The sequence below is a fragment of the Podarcis vaucheri genome (genome assembly GCF_965113315.1).
Source record: "Podarcis vaucheri genome assembly, chromosome: 8".
NCBI classification, from domain to species: domain Eukaryota; kingdom Metazoa; phylum Chordata; class Lepidosauria; order Squamata; family Lacertidae; genus Podarcis; species Podarcis vaucheri.
Genome location: NC_138766.1, coordinates 27,019,767 through 27,038,174, shown reverse-complemented (window position 1 = coordinate 27,038,174; position 18,408 = coordinate 27,019,767). Strand labels below are relative to the sequence as shown.

The 18,408-nt window shown below is 45.2% G+C and overlaps 2 protein-coding genes across 2 annotated transcripts in view; one reads left to right on the top strand and one right to left on the bottom strand.

The window, feature by feature from the left end:
- Positions 1–5,122, bottom strand: part of MYLK4 (myosin light chain kinase family member 4) — an 84,289-nt gene extending 79,167 nt beyond the window's left edge. The window contains exon 1 of the mRNA XM_082234359.1: positions 4,989–5,122. Coding sequence (XP_082090485.1) covers positions 4,989–5,044 — 56 coding nt within the window. The 5' untranslated portion in view covers positions 5,045–5,122. The remainder of the gene's footprint in view (positions 1–4,988) is intronic.
- Positions 1–18,408, top strand: part of WRNIP1 (WRN helicase interacting protein 1) — a 41,920-nt gene that overhangs the window by 12,910 nt on the left and 10,602 nt on the right. Inside the window, exons 2-4 of the mRNA XM_082234447.1 lie at positions 3,090–3,281; positions 5,051–5,295; positions 16,477–16,700. Of these exons, the coding sequence (XP_082090573.1) occupies positions 3,090–3,281; positions 5,051–5,295; positions 16,477–16,700 (661 nt within the window). The remainder of the gene's footprint in view (positions 1–3,089; positions 3,282–5,050; positions 5,296–16,476; positions 16,701–18,408) is intronic.

Genomic DNA, 18,408 nt, shown 5'->3' with positions numbered 1-18,408 from the left:
TATTAACCAGACGAGCCCGTATTGATCAGGTCAGGTTATATAGTCTTTCTATCCTTCGACTTTCTGTGGATACTGAATCCTGACAGCGGTATCTGATTGCGGCAGGATGGGGAGGAGGAACTAAGCTGAGCTGAAACTCTGAAATCGAGAAAGCCTGCTGCCTCCTACTCGCATTCCTAAAGACTCTCTTGCTGCTTCCCTGAAAACATCTAAAGTCTTTGCTATCCAGACGGTTGGTTCGCCACACCTGTCCCTCTGCAAATCCTTCCTGCTCTTTTCAGGAATGTCCCCTCATAGTCTTACTCGAGCTTATCTTGCTTTGGTTCCTTGAATAGACGAGGAAATGTTTGGCCGATGGACAGAGAACATGAGTTTGCGGGTGCTTCCACTCTAGGTTCTTTTTCTCCACAGTGACCATCTTTTCCTCACTTCCAGGATATCCAGATAATATTTGTCCTGAATAGTTGCATCCCTAGGTGTCCCCAGTTTGTTTTCTCATTTCCCACCCCGGGTTGGTTTACTGAGATCATCTTATATCAGCCATCCCCAACCTTCGGCCCTCCAGATGTTTTGGACTACAATTCCCATCTTCCCTGACCACTGGTCCTGTTAGCTAGGGATCATGGGAGTTGTAGGCAAAAGCATCTGGAGGGCGAAAGGTTGGGGATGCCTGTCTTATATTATGTGAGCCTAAGGCCAGGTAGACATGATACCTTTGAAGCATATTTCCACCCATCAAAGATTCTGGGCACCCACAGCATTACAGTTCCCATCAGCTCTTTACAAACCATAGTGCCCAAAATTCCTTGGGGGGGGGCATGCATTGAATGCTCTTTAAAGGTATAGAGTATATACAGCCTTCCTCAGTATAGGGCAGTTTCCTCTATTCCAGTCGCGTATTCTTTCTTCTCTTGTTATGAGTTGGGTTTCCCTCCTTCTTTATTTCCCTTTTTCTTCTCCTGGGGTGTTTATAAAAGATAGCTTAGGTAAACTGAGCTTTTTCTGCTCTGCTGGGGTTTCCCAAGGTGAATTTTGCGACAAATGTACCGAAACATCCAAATTTGTACCTAAAAATATTTTCATAGAAACGCGGTGCCGAAGGCATGCCTGACTGTGCCCCCCCATCAAACTCCATGTATGGTGCCCCACCAGGGGTCACTAAAGCTGTCCCCACCTGGTGTGTGTCTTGCCTTAGACCACAGAAGTGGTGGCAATTGTCAAGGCAGGTCACAGTACCACGCTGGTAGCTGTGTTTGCTTTGGCAGGTCACAAATTGAGAAGGCCTGGTGTAAGGAGTACCAAAGAGTGTCCATAAATAATTGCGGAGTCCTGTCGGGGGGGGGGCAAAGAGAGAAAGGCGAAATAGCCGCCTTTTAAGATAAATCAATCTGACAGCCAAGAAGGACACTCATTTGTGTGGGCCAAAGCTTTAGTCAGCAACAAAATAGTCAGATGCAACACACAAAACCTTTGGATTAATTTATTGAAATAATCTGAACTCAGTATATAACATTAATGCTTTTAGTAGGCATATGATGCATCTGGTGTTCAAATGACTTTGCACACGTTATTTCTACGGTCTTTAGAACAGTGTGGTAAAGTTGGGCTATCTTTGCCGCTTTCTTGACCAAATTAATAATAATAATAATCTTTATTGCGGTCCAACAACCCATAACATGGATTCAGAATAAAATACAGATTCATACTGACAATCCCCGCAGGGAAGGGAGACCTGATATGTTTAGTCATGGGTATGTTGATCTTTGATTTGTATGACTACTGAAAGAAACTTTTCCACAGCCACTGTGATATCATTGGACTTGTCGTCCAAAAGATATTTGATATAGTAGGCTTCAGATTGACCCGGCTGATTTGCCTATAGTGGTTTAATCAATAGTTCCCTAGCTTGATCATATTGTCTGCAATGCAATAAAATATGCCTCATGCAGTCGACGTCCTGAGAGCATACACAGATCCTATTTTGATAAGGAATACCTCTCAGTCTGCCATTTAACGATTCTGATGGGAATACATTTAATCTGGCTTTGGTGAAAAGATGCTGATATGTTGTTGACCAAATCAAATACATTCTATTTCCCCCTATTATTGTTGGTTTTTAATGCATGGGGAGGAGGATCTTTTTCCTATCAAAGGCAGTTCCTAAGGTAGTGATCTGTTGGGAAGGGTTACATACCAAAAGGCCAGAGACAAAAGTGTTCAGCGTCACCTGTCTTTCTGCCCCTGTAATCACACGCAGTTGGCTGCCAGGCAGAGACAGATGACTCCTGCCAAACCTCAAGCATCAGCCATTGAATAGTGCTGCATTGTGATCTCTCTCAGGCACAGCCTCCACATGTGGAATTTGGGTTTCCCACCTCCTTCCTGCTGCAGTACTCCCTAAAAAAGCTATTCCTGAAAGTCTGGGATCCTTCAGTGCTGCATTTAATGCCATGTAGAGGGCCGTAAGAGGCAAGAATTCTGCAGAAATCCGGGAGGCAAGCAATCTGCAGAAATCCAAGATGGCTGCCTTGTGTGAATGGCGTGCAGCTTTCTGCTCACACAAATCTGACTGCCGATATCCGTAATAATAATGGAAGTAACAAATGGGAGCACTCCCATTCTTGGTGTATCAAGCCGTTTCTTGTGCCATGGAAGCCTGGGATCCAAAGAACTAGAGGCCAATGAGGATTTGGGCTTGTGTTTTGGAAACAGCACCTTGTCAAGCCACATGGCAATCTGTTTTTGAAAATGGAGAGGCTTTCTGAAGCCAGCTGGTGATAAATGGCCTGAGAGTCTGCTGTCCAAAGACAAACCTCCTCTCCTACTGGCTAAAATAGGTCTTTGGATTCCCCTTCAGGGGATGGTAATTTTCGCGCTCTCTTCCTGTCAGAATAATGTGTCCTTTTCAACTAATGCCAAATAGATTTTCCAGTCAGAAAAAGAAAACGGACGTTTTCTATCCCAAAACACTCCTTCGCTTCTTCACAGCCCACCACTGTTTTCCCCTCCCACTCTTCACAATGCCTTTTAGCCATGTCTTTTGAGTTATTGGAGGAAAATCAACACCCTTGCGCTTTTCTTCCTTTCAGACCACCTTGGCTCACATCATCGCGAACAGCAGCAAGAAGAATGGCACACGGTTCGTGACCCTGTCGGCCACGAGTGCCAAAACCAACGATGTCCGAGAGGTCATTGCTCAAGCGCAAAATGAAAAGAGGCTCTGCAAGAGGAAAACGATCCTCTTTATCGACGAGATACACCGTTTCAATAAGTCTCAGCAGGTACCGATTGCTACCGTCTCAGTAGTCGGAAGGCCTCCCTTTGGAAATGAATGGCTTCTACACGATGTGGTTGAGCAATACTTAAATTGATAGGTTTCTAGCATCTCAACTGAGAGTCTGTGTGGCATAGTGGTTAAAGTGTCAGACTAGAACTCTGAGAGGCGAGGGTTCAAATCTCCTGTCAGCTATAAAGCTCTCTAGGTGTATTTTAATTTTATTGTATTTTTAATCTTTTGTTGGAAGCCGACCAGAGTGGCTGGGGATACCCAGCCAGATGGGCCGGGTAGAAATAGTAAATAATAATAATAATAATAATAATTATTATTATTATTATTATTATTATTATTATTATTATGTGTCCTTGGGCCCGTCACTATCTCTTAGCCTAACCCACCTCACAGGGTTGCAGTGAGGATGAAATAAAAAAATAAAATATAATGTCTCAGGGGCTCTGTGTGACCTACACGGTGGGGTTACCCATTTTTTATTATCTCTACCTTACAAGATAGATTAGAAATGAAAGAGAATGAGTGCCCTAAGGTCACCCAGCAAGCAGGAATCTGTCCCTGAGTTTGTTGACGTGCATTTGGCTTTCAAAACTAGAACCTAAACTTCTTTTAACCTATATTGAAACTACACGTCTGGCATCTCTTTGCTGACTGAACTGAGAGTTCATTTGCAGCCTTAGGAAGACCACAGTCTAGTTTAAACCACAAGCTTTGGGATTAGGAAGTTGGCAGGCAGTCCAGCATTTCAAAATACACTCCCACCCTGTGAACAAACATGCGAATGCATCATCCCTAAGTCTGGGGGTGGGGTGAGGGGGAAGAGGCAGGAAAGCAAAGGCAATACTGACTGGACTTTTTCATAATTTCTTACACTTGCATCTTAGAGTTTTCAGTTCTGCAGTCGAAATGGAATATGAGAACTCTGGGCACAAAGAGGTGTTGAAAGTTCTAAAAGATGTTTTGAATGATGGATTGCTGCGATGGGGAGATCTGCGTAAAATGTTCCATGAATTCCTAAAGTCGCATTCAAATTGTTTTCCACCAAAATATCAGAGTTACATGATTCTTTATGACCTCTCTGAATAATCCTTTTTGGGGAGAAAGAGGCACAATGGGCTCACTTTTGTCAGTTTAGCATTGCAGTAATGTTGAATATGTGAACACTTTGCCTCTGTATCTCGAACAGTAAAGCAAAAATTGCAGAAACTTTTTTCTTTTTTACACAACACAGCCCCTCAACATACACTGTAAATGGAATGAATAAAGCTGCTATTACAGACCAAATTAAGAATTTGCTTAATATATGGCATGCAACTATGCACTTGGTTTTTCCTTGAAAGGTGCCTGTGTGATTGGTATTGGGAATGTGGTGCCTTTGGGGAGGCAAATCTCTTTACTCCCCACCAGAAGTGGAACAGAGGTTTCCCCCCACCGCCGCCACACAGCTAGGAAACTTTTCTTTAAGAGTCCTGGTCACTCCTGGGGAAGAGAGATCCTGGTTCTGTTCAAGGTAGAGGAAAGGAAAGATGCACTGCCATCTCAGTGAAAACCACACACACCTTAATTATGTATGGGGGGGAAACAAGAGCATCTAGTTTGGTTTTTGGACGAGCTGCCAGCGAAACGTCCCAAACGGAACTGCTTCAGTCTCTGAGCGAACAGAAAATTGCATTTGCGATTGTGAATTAATTGTACTCACAGGGAATGCCTCAAGTTGTCGTTGATGGGGACCAGTTTCTTCTGCTTCCCTCCCATTTCCAGGATACCTTCCTTCCTCACGTTGAGTGCGGGACCGTGACGCTGATCGGGGCAACCACCGAAAACCCTTCTTTCCAGGTCAATTCGGCTCTTCTGAGTCGCTGCCGCGTTATTGTCCTGGAGAAGCTCTCAGTCGAGGCGATGGAAGCTATTCTGATGCGAGCTCTCAAGTCCTTAGGGATCCAGATTCTAAGCCAAGGCGAGCAACCCGCTGGCTCTGTGAATGGCAGCGACAGCAAGGACTCTGAGTAAGTATGCTTTGCGGAGCGCAGTGTGTTAACCCACACCACCCAAGGAATCCATTGACAGCCTGCCAGAGCAAGAGTGAGAAAGAGGTTATGGAGTGGTTAGGAGGGGGTGGGAATACTTTTAAAACTCCTTTTCATAGGGGAAAAGGATGCATGTATGCTCACTGTAAATGGCATAAAAAAAAACCAATGCAAAGCTGTTGTCTTTCTTTCTTTCTTTCTTTCTTTCTTTCTTTCTTTCTTTCTTTCTTTCAAAAAACCCCATGCTTTCCAGATTACAACAGAGAGCATTACGCTAGCTGTTGCAATTTCTGATTTGCCTGCAGGATATATTAAAAGTGCGCTACAGCTGGGGATTTGATTTGGGTTCCTGTCTCATTTGTACGCCGTCGTTCTTGTTGCTGGCTACAAATGCATCATATAACAGCCAAGTGTTAGCCAAAATATCCCTTCTCTCCTTAACTTGAATCTCTCGATCCAAAATGTAATTGAGTGCTTGTTCGATGGCAAATCAAGGGGGGGCAGAAGAATTGCTCCTGTGTAACCAGTGCTTTATGTCTTTTTAAAAACAACAACAACACAAATTACCCATTCAAAAATTCCAAACAATCCGGGGAAATAAGAGAAGTTCAGCTAAAAATATTCAAACCCTTCTGTTATGCGTTCTTCTCTGTCTCTAAACTCAGTCTAAAAGTTCTGAAGTCTAGATGTAAGAGGGAACGGCTACTTCAGGTTGGGCATACGGTCTTTGAAGCATATGGCCATAATCTAAGGGGTCGTTAGTCATGTTCCTCCTCGCATACCAGGCAGAATTCAGTACAGTGGCACCTCGGGTTAAGAACTTAATTTGTTCTGGAGGTCTGTTCTTAACCTGAAACTGTTCTTAACCTGAGGTACCACTTTAGCTAATGGGGCCTGCTGCGCTGCCGCCACGCAATTTCTGTTCTCATCCTGAAGCAAAGTTCTTAACCTGAGGTACTATTTCTGGGTTAGTGGAGTCTGTAACCTGAAGTGTCTGTAACCTGAAGCATCTGTAACCCGAGGTACCACTGTATTATGTGTCTGCCTTGCATGGCGATAAGGCGGAAGGAAGAGACACGCTGGTAAATCTCTCTTGACAGATTTAGATATTACCTCCAATCCATTGGGGAAAAATGGATGCTTAAGTCCCACGAATCAAATCAATAGGACTTGAAGTGATTTGTAAGTGACCTGTAACATGGATTTCAGTAGAACTTAAGTGTACAGTGGTACCTCGGGTTACATACGCTTCAGGTTACATAGGCATCAGGTTACAGACTCCGCTAACCCAGAAATATTACCTTGGGTTAAGAACTTTGCTGCAGGATGAGAACAGAAATTGTGCGGCAGTGGTGCAGCAGCAGTGGGAGGCGCCATTAGCTAAAATGGTACCTCAGGTTAAGAACAGTTTCAGGTTAAGAACAGACCTCCGGAACGAATTAAGTACGTAACCAGAGGTACCACTGTAACTAACTTTCTCTTGGAAGAAAACACTTGCGGTTCACTTATAAGAAAGAAAGCTAGGGGGGCATAAAGACCTTCCTTTTCTTCAGTTTTAATGTGACTTTTTTGCTCCAGTACATGCAAGTTCCTAACAAGATTGCATAAGTTAGGGAAATGAAGGGATTCTGTTTCCTTATTTAGGATCCTGGGTTTGTACGGCTGCATATTCTTTTAGTTGCAACAGGGCATGAGCTGTGAGTGCGAAGTGTGGGTCAGAGCAGCACTGCTTCTTAGGCTTCATATAATGTCACAGCTGTGCGTACGGTGACTCATTGGATGGGTTTGGGAGGCTTTCATTTCTGGGTGGAATATAGGTAGAAGGAACAATCCCGCCTCCTCCTTCCAAGGCATTATATTTCACTAGACCCTAGGCATGCATTGAGTAAATATTTGTTCTGTCAGTGGAGACCAGATTTTAGGGATCAGCTTGGTGCTGTTTTTTATTTATTTATTAGAACCTGCTGGCTCACCAACTGGAGCCAGGTGTAAAATACTTTTTTAAAAACACAAAAACTCGTTTCTCATAAGGAGCGAGTTAAAGTTGATGTGTATAGCACTTGCATAATACTGCTAGCCGGAGGAAGTGAAAATATATTTATATATTATCCTCGTCGGTTCTGCCAGTTGGGTAAACATGTATAAACAGAAGTGCCGAAAGGTTAGCAGGGCTGGTCAAGGTCACATAATAAGTAAAAGCCAGAGCCAAGAAATGGCAAGACTTCTTAGGTGCCCTTTATATGTTAGAATCAGTGAATGTGAGAAAAGCTCTGGTGGATCTGACCAAAAGCCTATCTAATCCAGCATCCTATTCTCATAGCGAATCGTTCTCTGGTTTTCTCCAGCAAATGATGTACCCCAGCCTTGACTCAGCTTCATCCCACAATTCTGCTGCAGAAATTTTTATTTTTGTTTTATTGATTTATTAGATTTATATACTGCCCTTAATCGTAAGATCTCACAGAATAAAATACAGATAAAAAACAAGTAAATAATTAAAACAAAACAGCAATCCAATTGTGCACACACATACAGACACATTTAAAAGGCTGCAGGATGTTAATCAGCCAAAGGCCTGGTTGGAGCGGACTGTTTTCTGCCTAATTGTTGTTGTTTAGTCGTTTAGTCGTGTCCGACTCTTCGTGACCCCATGGACCAGAGCACGCCAGGCACTAATATATGAAGGTCCCAGGTGGACCTCCCTGGGGAGAGCGTTCTACAAATGGGGAGCTACTACAGAGAAGGCCCGTTCGTGTGTTGCTACCCTCTGATCCTCATGTGGAGGAGCCACACAATGAAGGGCCTCCAGTGATGAATGCAAGGTTTCTATGGGGAGAGGCGGTCCTTGAGGTCATACGGTCCTGAGTTGTTTCAGAATTTAAAAGTCTGGTGCCTCCGTGGTGGAACCTTCATGTGGATTCATATATGAACACAGGAGCAAAGAAAAAAGCTGCCTGCATGGTGGGCTAATGGCATGCCTTTGCACTCTCCATAAAAACATAAGAGAAGCTCTGCTCCATCTAGTCCATCGTGTTCTCACAATGACCAACTAGATGCCCATGGGAATCCAGCAAGCAAGTACAACAGCCCTCTCCCTGGTTCCCAGCAGCCAGTATTCAGAGGTAGAGCATAGCCATTATGGCTTGTAGCCATTGAGAGCGTTCTCCTCCATGAACTTGTCAAGAAGAAGAAGAGTAGAAGAGTTTGGATTTGATATCCCGCTTTATCACTACCCGAAGGAGTCTCAAAGCGGCTAACGTTCTCCTTTCCCTTCCTCCCCCACAACAAACACTCTGTGGGGTGAGTGGGGCTGAGAGACTTCAGAGAAGTGTGACTGGCCCAAGGTCAACCAGCAGCTGCATGTGGAGGAGCGGGGAAGCGAACCCAGTTCCCCAGATTACGAGACTACCGCTCTTAACCACTAACACCACACTGGCTTCCAAATCTCTTGGCAGCCATTTCTACGTCTTGTCAGAGTTGATTCCGCAGTTTAACTCTGCATTGCGTGAAGGAGACTAGCAATATCCCAGTGGAGGTTTCCTCTTGTACACTTAGTTGTAGTTTTCCTTTACCTTTTAGGTAACATGCCACCCTGAGGTCAGCTGGTGCTAGGTCCTAGGCTGTTTTTCCTGCCTGCCTGTTTATATTTTTGTCTCTAGGTATCACTGGTTACAAGGTACAAACATCAAGGCTTGGTGTCCAATTATGTCCTGTGTTAATTTGGGAGACTGGCAAAAATACGAAATAGTGCAAGTGTAAGATGAGAGTATGGGGGGGATATATTCAGAGGTTGGAAAGTAGGTTAGTTTCCTGACTTGCAATTGTTACCTCATGTAGGATAAATGGGCAGCCGTAGAATATGGAAGTAGAAGAGGAAACTTAGGTATGTTTTAATATAAGGCTGAAATAATCAGATACTTCGTAATTACTAAGAAATTCCTCAAACCAGTAAAGAAAGAATAATTTGTTTTTAGATTTTGATGCTTCTGCCCACCACAAAGTTGTTATTAACAATTTGTTTTTAACTTGGATTCCGTGCTGAGGAACAGGTGGTTTTCAAAGGCACACGTTTTTTAATTACCATATGCAAATGATTAATAGGCGTTCTCCCAGAAATATGAGGATTCTAGGATCCCTTTCAACACAGGTTATCAGGGGAGGGAGGGATGTATTGCTTAAAGCACTGAGCTCTGTAAAATAGTATTGTGCTAAAGCAATTAATCATTTTTAAAAAAAATTCTGGGGAATTGCATTCTCGGTTTTTGGTGAATTCTCCTGGCACCTGTTTGATCTCAGGCAAGTAAGTCCATAGTTTGTTTTGCTCCTCTATCTTCCCAATCAAACAGGTACTATAATACTGGTTTTTTTTAGTTAGAAACAGTAATAGAATATGATCATTTAGCATTATGGTGTATATTGGTAGTTTTCAAACATTGTTGCCAGGAACACATGGATTCCTTGCAGGCAGTAGAATCATAAATTTAATTGTAGAGTTGAAAGAGGCAACGAGTCCCCTGCAATACAGGGATCTTTTGCCCAATATAGGGCTCAAACCCACGACCCTGAGATTAAGAGCCTCATGCTCTACTGACTGAGCTATCCCAGTACACAGGCATCAGGGGTTCCTTGGAAATGGCACCCAAAGGGAGAGACTATTACCCAGTGGCTGAGCATCTGATTTATATAAGGTCAGAGCAGGTAGCAATGAGCATTCTTTCTTTCTTTGTCTCCCTGTGTGGTGTATATGTCCAGTTTAGACATTACAGGGGTACCTCGGGTTAAGTACTTAATTTGTTCCAGAGGTCCGTACTTAACCTGAAACTGTTCTTAACCTGAAGCACCACTTTAGCTAATGGGGCCTCCTGCTGCTGCTGCGCCGCCGGAGCACTATTTCTGTTCTCATTCTGAAGCAAAGTTCTTAACCTGAAGCACTATTTCTGGGTTAGCAGAGTCTGTAACCTGAAGCGTATGTAACCTGAAGCATATGTAACCTGAGGTACCATTATATACCAAAGGCAAAATTGCCTGGAGCCAATACCAGTTGTACTAAGGACAAACCTACCTATGTGCTGGTCCCTGCTTCAAAGAACATGCTTGCTGCTCGTTTTCAAATCCACTTGCAAATAGTGTGCTCTGGGTACTGACATTTTAAAACAAAAACATCTGGCTGCTTTGGCAGCCGTTTCTCGCCTGGGGAAAACTTAAAATACAGTCATACGTCAGGTTACAGACGCTTCAGGTTGCGTTTTTTCAGGTTACAGACAGCCGAAACCTGGAAATACCAGAATGGGTTACTTCTGGGTTTTGGCGGTCACAGAAGCGCTAAATCACGCTTTGCGCATGCACAGAAGCGCCGAATTGCAACCTGCGTGTGCGCAGGCGCAGGTTGCGAATGCTGCGGGTTGCGAACATGCATCCCACACGGATCACGTTCGCAACCCAAGCGTCTCACTGTACTCCTTTTCATGTTATTTTGTGTGGACCTACTCTTGTCTGTTTTATTATATGTTGAAAAACATATTTTATAGTTTTAATGCATTGGAATCCACCTTGAGAACTTGGGTTAGTGGGCCAGGTATAAAGGATACAAGTAAACTGAAGTCCCCTCTCCCTTTGTGCAGTGGCTTGCTTGAGTCACCTAGAGCTATTCTGCTTGCAGCACGCTGTTGGCAGCAGGGAGAAAAGGGGGCGTAGTCCCGCCTTCAGTTATTTGCAGCTTGGCAGCTTCCTCTGGGAGACACCCTGATAGGAATCCCAGGAGGAATTCTGTTGGCCTGTGCCAGGTAATCCTATTATGACTGTATTCTTGTATATCACGGTAGCAATCGTTCTTCACAATGCGCCTCTATATCCAGTTACATGGAAAGATAGTAGCCCTTAGGCCAAGAACATGTGTAGGCATGAAACGTACGTATAAAACAATGTCAGAGAGTTCTGAACAATCTGCGAGATGTGCCGAACAGTTCTGTGCAGGACCAGATCATATAAAGATCCATTGTTTAAATGGTCTCTCACAAGAAAATCCCCCAGCACATTTCTCTAAGTACATTTTACAGGAAGGTGAGCTATAGACAGTGTTAGAAACTCAGATATACAGTGGTACCTCTGGTTACGTACTTAATTCGTTCCGGAGGTCCGTTCTTAACCTGAAACTGTTCTTAACCTGAAGCACCACTTTAGCTAGTGGGGCCTCCTGCTGCCGCTGCGCCACCGCTGCACGATTTTTGTTCTCATCCTGAAGCAAGGTAATATTTCTGGGTTAGCGGAGTCTGTAACCTGAAGCGTATGTAACCCAAGGTACCACTGTATAGGCTAATTGCCAATAAGCCAAGGTTATCGTCACGACAACGAAATGTCTAGGTGCTATTTTTGTGATGAGATATTATTATTATTATTATTATTATTATTATTATTATTATTATTATGGATGGGGGTGAACCATGTGCTCCTTGGAGAAAAATGTGGGATATAAATGCAATTAATAAACTTTTCTGCTTAAGAATGCAGGAGGGGACAGCAAGATGGAGATGTCAGTCACAAATCTGGCATCCAGAGATAGCCATGTGGTTACAGTTGGAACCTGTGCCAGTTAAAAAACGCACCTGGTTCCTGGCTAATTTCGAACGCCGCCTATAGATGCATTACCTATGATGTGTTTAGCTGGGAGCCTGTGTACACTGTATCTGAGGTGGTGAAATCTTGTGGTTTTTCGGACCCAGCCACCCAGCCTGTGAGATGTGTGTACTTTATCCACTCCTGGAATTTTTGGAAAAGGGCTGTTCGTTGACTCCTAGAGTCAGGTTGATGTTCACACACGCATCCTTTCTTCTGACGATGGCTACTAGCTTTTCCTTTTCCTTTTTGGGTTAAATCTATAAGGAACCTTCTTCAGCCCCGAGGGCCGCATTCTCTTCTGGGAAAACCACCTGGGGGCCGAAGTCGCCAAAGTAACAAATGTAAATTTGAGCTTTGCGCAATAGCCTACTTTCTAACCACACTCACACATTCTTCTTTATCCTCCACCCAGGCAAGCAAGAAACATTCTCAGTGGTCAAGGACACATTCCAACAGGGGGAAAACCACTCAAAGTGGCTGGGGAAAGGGTTGTGGCCTAGGAGGAGTCCCAAGGCCCCTGGAAGATTTGGCTCCTGGGCCCGTTGTTCCACATCCCTGCTGTAAATTCCACCACAACGCTTCACATTCCTAAGCACCCATGTTGATATTTTGTGGATAAACGCACTTCTCTAAATGACTGATTTGGTTATTGAAGGGTATAATTAGATCAATTCAAAACGAATCCCTTGACTTCTCTAGCCGCTTGATAACCATTTAAAGAAAACGACCGTAAATCCTTCAGTGAACGAAGTGCAGAACCTCCGGCAATCCTGGGTTTATGTGCAGTGCCAACATACTCCATAAGGAATTGCTGTCTGTTCCAGTCTCCCCGCACTAATCCCCGTTGGATAAAAAGGGCAATGAGTCAATGAGCTGGAAACAGCACAGGTTGAAGTGCTGTACGTGCCGGATTCTGAAGCGTGGCAACTCCTGCCCTTGAAAAATAGGTTGGCTGTGTTTCTGTATTCGCGAAAACGTTAAGGAGATGGAACCACCATTTGGTGTAGTGGTTAGAGCAGGGTTCAGCAAGGTTTATCTTGCCTGGGCTGGATTGGTCCCATGAAGGTCCCTCTGTGGGCCAGATTGTGTGAGCATGTGCGCCTGTGATTTTCGGCGTCTGCGCATGCGCAGATGTGATTTTCGGCATCTGTATCTGTGCAGACGCAATTTTTAGCAGCGTGGAAGCGAGTCCCCACTTCACACTGCACCGGTTTAGCGCAGCACGCAACTCAGTTCAGGGGCAGCTTGTGGGCCAGTCAAACAACCTTCGTGGGGTTCTTCCAGCCCATGGGCCTTAGGTTGCTGACCCCTGGGCTAGAGTGTTGGTTTAAATCTTCATTTACCCATGAAGCTCAATGGGTAATCTTCAGCCCACCTAGGGAAGTTTTTAATTTTTGATGTTGTATTGTGTTTTTACTATTTTTATTGGGAGCTGCCCAGAGTAGCTGGGGCAACCCAGTCAGATTTGCGGCATATAAATAATAAATTATTACAGTGGTAACTCGGTTTATGAACTTAATACGTTCCAGAAGTCCATTCTTAAACCGAAACCATTCTTAAACCGAGGCGCGCTTTCCTCGGTTAATGAGGCCTCCCGCTGATGGTGCCCTTCCACTGTCCGGATTCCGTTCATAGACCGAGGTAAAGTTCTCAAACCGGGACACTAATTCCGGTTTTGCAGAGTTTGTAAACTGAATCATTATTAAACAGGACTGTTCTTAAACCGAGGTACCACTGAGAGCCAGTGTGGTGTAGTGGTTAAGAGCAGTGGACTCGTAATCTGGTGAACTGAGTTCGCTTCCCCACTCCTCCACATGCAGCTGCTGGTTAACCTTGGGCCAGTCACACTTCTCTGAAGTCTCTCAGCCCCACTCACCTCACAGAGTGTTTGTTGTGGGGGAGGAAGGGAAAAGGAGAATGTTAGCCGCTTTGAGACTCCTTCGGGTAGTGATAAAGCGGGATATCAAATCCAAATCCAAACTCTTCTATTATTATTATTACCTTGCATGACTGCTGTGATGATAAAATGGAGGTAATCATGTAGCCCAACTGGAGCAACTTGGAAGAAGGTTGGTCATAAAATGGATGAGTGAAAGAAACAAATGTGATAATTGCAAATGGCCCCTTCTACAAAAAAAAAAATGAAGTGTGTGGTTTTTTTCCTTGGGGGCATTTCTAAATCACTGGCAGTGGTATCTCCAATGCTGATAGATTCTGTAAATTGAAGGCCTATTCTCTCCTCCCTCCTTTTAATCTGACTTTTCACAGCAATGCTAACATCTCTTTTCAAAATTCTGTAAATTCTGCTATCTTTATGGTCAGCTTGAGGCAAAGGGTTGTGGGGCCTGCAGGCATCTTTCAACACTGATCTTCGGGTTATTTTGTTATTTAAGTAGGGTAAGATGTTATGGAGAACTCAAGGCAGCTGTCGAAGGCAGCAGGTCTCTGTCTGCCCTTGAGGAAAGCAGGACATGACATCATCATGTTGCGAGTTGCTCTACAATTTTCTACTGTTCGGTTAAAGTAAATTTTGTCCTTTAACCTGCCTGGTGCTTCCTGGTATTGAGCTTTTTTCTCCCTTTTTAAAAAAGCATTCACATAGTTGCTCATGTTTGTGCTACTGAGTTTCACACGAGATGGGGGGGGGGAATGGCCAAACCCCGATTTTGAACGCATTGTAGTCTTGCTTTGGCTTCCATCCAGTGCAGCACCAATAATTCATGCTTGCACAATGGAAACCTCCTTTCACCACAAACCCCTGAAATCTGTTTTGTGGTTTCCCTCCAGAGCAGATTTGAGGAGGGCACAGGGTGCACACATGGGAAAGTTGCATTGGGCAAGAGGGAATCTTCTCATTGACAGGACACTTCTTGAAGGCAAGCCTTAAGATCTTTTTTTAGTTCCAGTTCAATGCAACGCAAACAATGGGTTAGGTTCTATTTCAATTCAAGAAAAATAAAAATAAAGCAGGAAGTTGCTTTCTTAGTCCCCGTTCAGTATGACTCCCTGATCAAATCTAAAGTTTATCTTATGTAGATAAGGCGTTACAAAGTTTGTCTCTCTTGCCCATTGTCTGGCTGCAAGTACAGACAGGTTTCGTACAATGGTTAAAACGTCCATGGTGATTCTAGTTACAGGTAGGTAGCTGTGTTGGTCTGCGGTAGTCAAAACAAAATTAAAAAATTCTTCCAGTAGCACCTTAGAGACCAACTATGTTTGTTATTGGTATGAGCTTTCGTGGTGGGAGCATCTGCGAGAAAGGGCTCCTTTCGGGCCACTCGTCCCTCCACCGCCACCGCCCGCCTCACTCGAGTATAAGCCAAGGGCAGTGTTTCCCAACCGGTGTTCCGCGGCACACTAGTGTGCCGTGAGACACCGGCTGGTGTGCCGTGGGAGGGAGGCGGGCGAGTCGGGCGGCAAGAGGCGGGGCGGCGAGGATCCGCGTCGAGCCGGGGGCGGCTCCGCGGTGGTGGTGCCGAGCGGCGGGGCAGCGCGCGCAAAAGGGAGGAGCGCGAGACAGCGGAGGAGGAGGAGGCCGGCATGTCCGGGCAGCAGCAGCAACAGCAGCAGCAGCAACTCCCGGCGACGGCTCCTCCTCCGCCCGCTATCGCCGCCACCACCACAACAGCCGCCGCCACCTCAGCTGCCGCCGTCCCTCAGTCCCTCGCTCTGCTGCCTCCTCCCACCCCGGCAAGGGGAAGGGAAAAAACGTTCACTTTTGTGCGTCCCTCCCGGCGTGACGCTGCGCGCTGACGTCACGGGGCGGGGCTTTAATGGTGGTGTGCCGTGAGATTTTTTCCCGGTAAACAGGTGTGCCGTTGCCCAAAAACGTTTGGGAAACACTGGCCAAGGGGGATTTTTCAGCATTAAAAATGTGCTGAAAAGTCGGCTTATACTTGAGAATATATGGTAGTTGGTCTCTAAGGTGCTACTGGAAGGAATTTTTTATGGTGATTCTAACATGCTGTAATGCTTAAGGCATACTTTGTGGATTGCACACTCTGTTTAAAGCCCTTGTAATTTTTAAGGGAGGCGGGTGGTGCTATGGTCTAAACCACTTAGCCTCTTTAGGCTTGCGAATGTAAGGTCAGCGGTTCAAATCCCCGTGACGGGGTGAGCTCCAGTTGCTTTGTCCCTGCTCCTGCCAACCTAGCATTTCGAAAGCATACTAGTGCAAGTAGATAAATAAGTACCTCAGCGGGGAAGGTAAACGGCGTTTCCATGCGCTCTGGCATTCGTCACAGTTCTCTGTGCACCATTAGCTTGTTAGTCATGCTGGCCACATGACATGGAAACCTGTCTGCAGACAAATGCCGGCTCCATCAGCCAAAAAACGAGATGAGTGCTGCACCCCATGGTCGCCTTTGACTGGACTTAACCGTCCAGGGGTCCTTTACTTTTTACCTTTTTACCTTAATATTTAACTACTGTGGCATTTAGTTAGGGATAAAGCTCATATCCATTTGGCTCTCAGTGGTCAGGGCAAAGAAATGTGGCCTTGTGGACAATAGGAGATGCACTCAGATATCATGTCTTTCATTTCAGATGCTGCTTGTGCATCGAGAGAAAAGCTGTAAACACCCTCGCGTATCTTTGTGATGGCGATGCGCGAACTGGGTTGAATGGACTCCAGATGGCTGTTCAGGCCAGGTTAACTAAGCTCCAGCAGCAGAGTAACACACATGGCTGTTCTGTTAACGAAATGGTCATCACAGAAGATCATGTTAAGGAGGGACTGCAGCGATCCCACATTCTGTATGATCGAGCCGGTGAGTAGCTAATAAAGAACGCCCCATGTGATTTAGTGCTATGAATGAAGCTTGGTACCCAGCTCAGCAATGAATAATAATAATAATAATAATAATAATAATAATAATAATAATAATAATAATAATTAATTTATTATTAATACCCCACCCATCTGGCTGAGCCTCCCCAGCCACTCTGGGCGGCTCCCAATCAAATGATAAAAACAGTACAGCATTAAATATTAAAAACTTCCCTGAACAGGGCTGCCTTCAGATGTCTTTTAAAGATAGGATAACTGCTTATTTCCTTCACATCTGAAGGGAGGGTGTTCCACAGGGTGGGCGCCACTACCGAGAAGGCCCTCTGCCTGGTTCCCTGTAACCTCACTTCTCGCAGTGAGGGAACCGCCAGAAGGCCCTCGGCGCTGGACCTCAGTGTCCGGGCTGAACGATGGGGGTGGAGACGCTCCTTCAGGTATACAGGACCGATGCCGTTTAGGGCTTTAAAGGTCAACACCAACACTTTGAATTGTGCTCGGAAACGTACTGGGAGCCAATGCAGATCTCTCAGGACCAGTGTTATGTGGTCCCGGCAGCCACTCCCAGTCACCAGTCTAGCTGCCGCATTCTGGATTAGTTGTAGTTTCCGGGTCACCTTCAAAGGTAGCCCCATGTAGAGCGCATTGCAATAGTCCAAGCGGGAGATAACTAGAGCATGCACCACCCTGGCGAGACAGTCCGCGGGCATGTAGGGTCTTTGCTTGCAACTGAAACAGCTCCCCTTCTGTCATGTTAAGGTTCCCTTGGCAGAGATGATGCGCAACTCAGTAATACAAAGTGTTGGCCAACATGCCAACAAGGCTTTGTTTTAAGACAGGTTTCTTTCGTCAATTGAAGGGGTGAAATGCCTGTGGGCCTGGGCTCCTTCGGAAGGAAGGGTGGGATCTAAACTCGATAAATAAAATATAAATGATGCTAATCTGTATTTTAATGTCACATGAAGGAGGGACAGTCCCCACAGCCAGAACAAGGGCATATGGAGTGTCTTGTTCACGGTTTACCCAAATTGGATCTTATTGTGGCTGAACAGTGAGCATTGTCTTGGTTTATACCATAGCTTGGTCTTGGTTTATGTTGTTGTTGTTGTTTAGTCGTTTAGTCGTGTCCGACTCTTCGTGACCCCATGGACCAGAGCACGCCAGGCACTTCTGTCCTCCACTGCCTCCCGCAGTTTGATCAAACTCATGCTGGTAGTTTCAAGAACACCATCCAACCATCTCATTCTCTGTCGTCCCCTTCTCCTTGTGCCCTCCATCTTTCCCAACATCAGGGTCTTTTCCAGTGAGTCTTCTCTTCTCATGAGGTGGCCAAAGTATTGGAGCCTCAGCTTCACAATCTGTCCTTCCAGTGAGCGCTCAGGGCTGATTTCCTTCAGAATGGAGAGGTTTGATCTTCTTGCAGTCCATGGGACTCTCAAGAGTCTCCTCCAGCACCATAATTCAAAAGCATCAATTCTTCGGCGATCAGCCTTCTTTATGGTCCAGCTCTCACTTCCATACATCACTACTGGGAAAACCATGGCTTTTACTATACGGACCTTTGTTGGCAAGGTGATGTCTCTGCTTTTTAAGATGTTGTCTAGGTTTGCCATCGCCTTTCTCCCAAGGAGCAGGCGTCTTTTAATTTTGTGACTGCTGTCACCATCTGCACTGATCATGGAGCCCAAGAA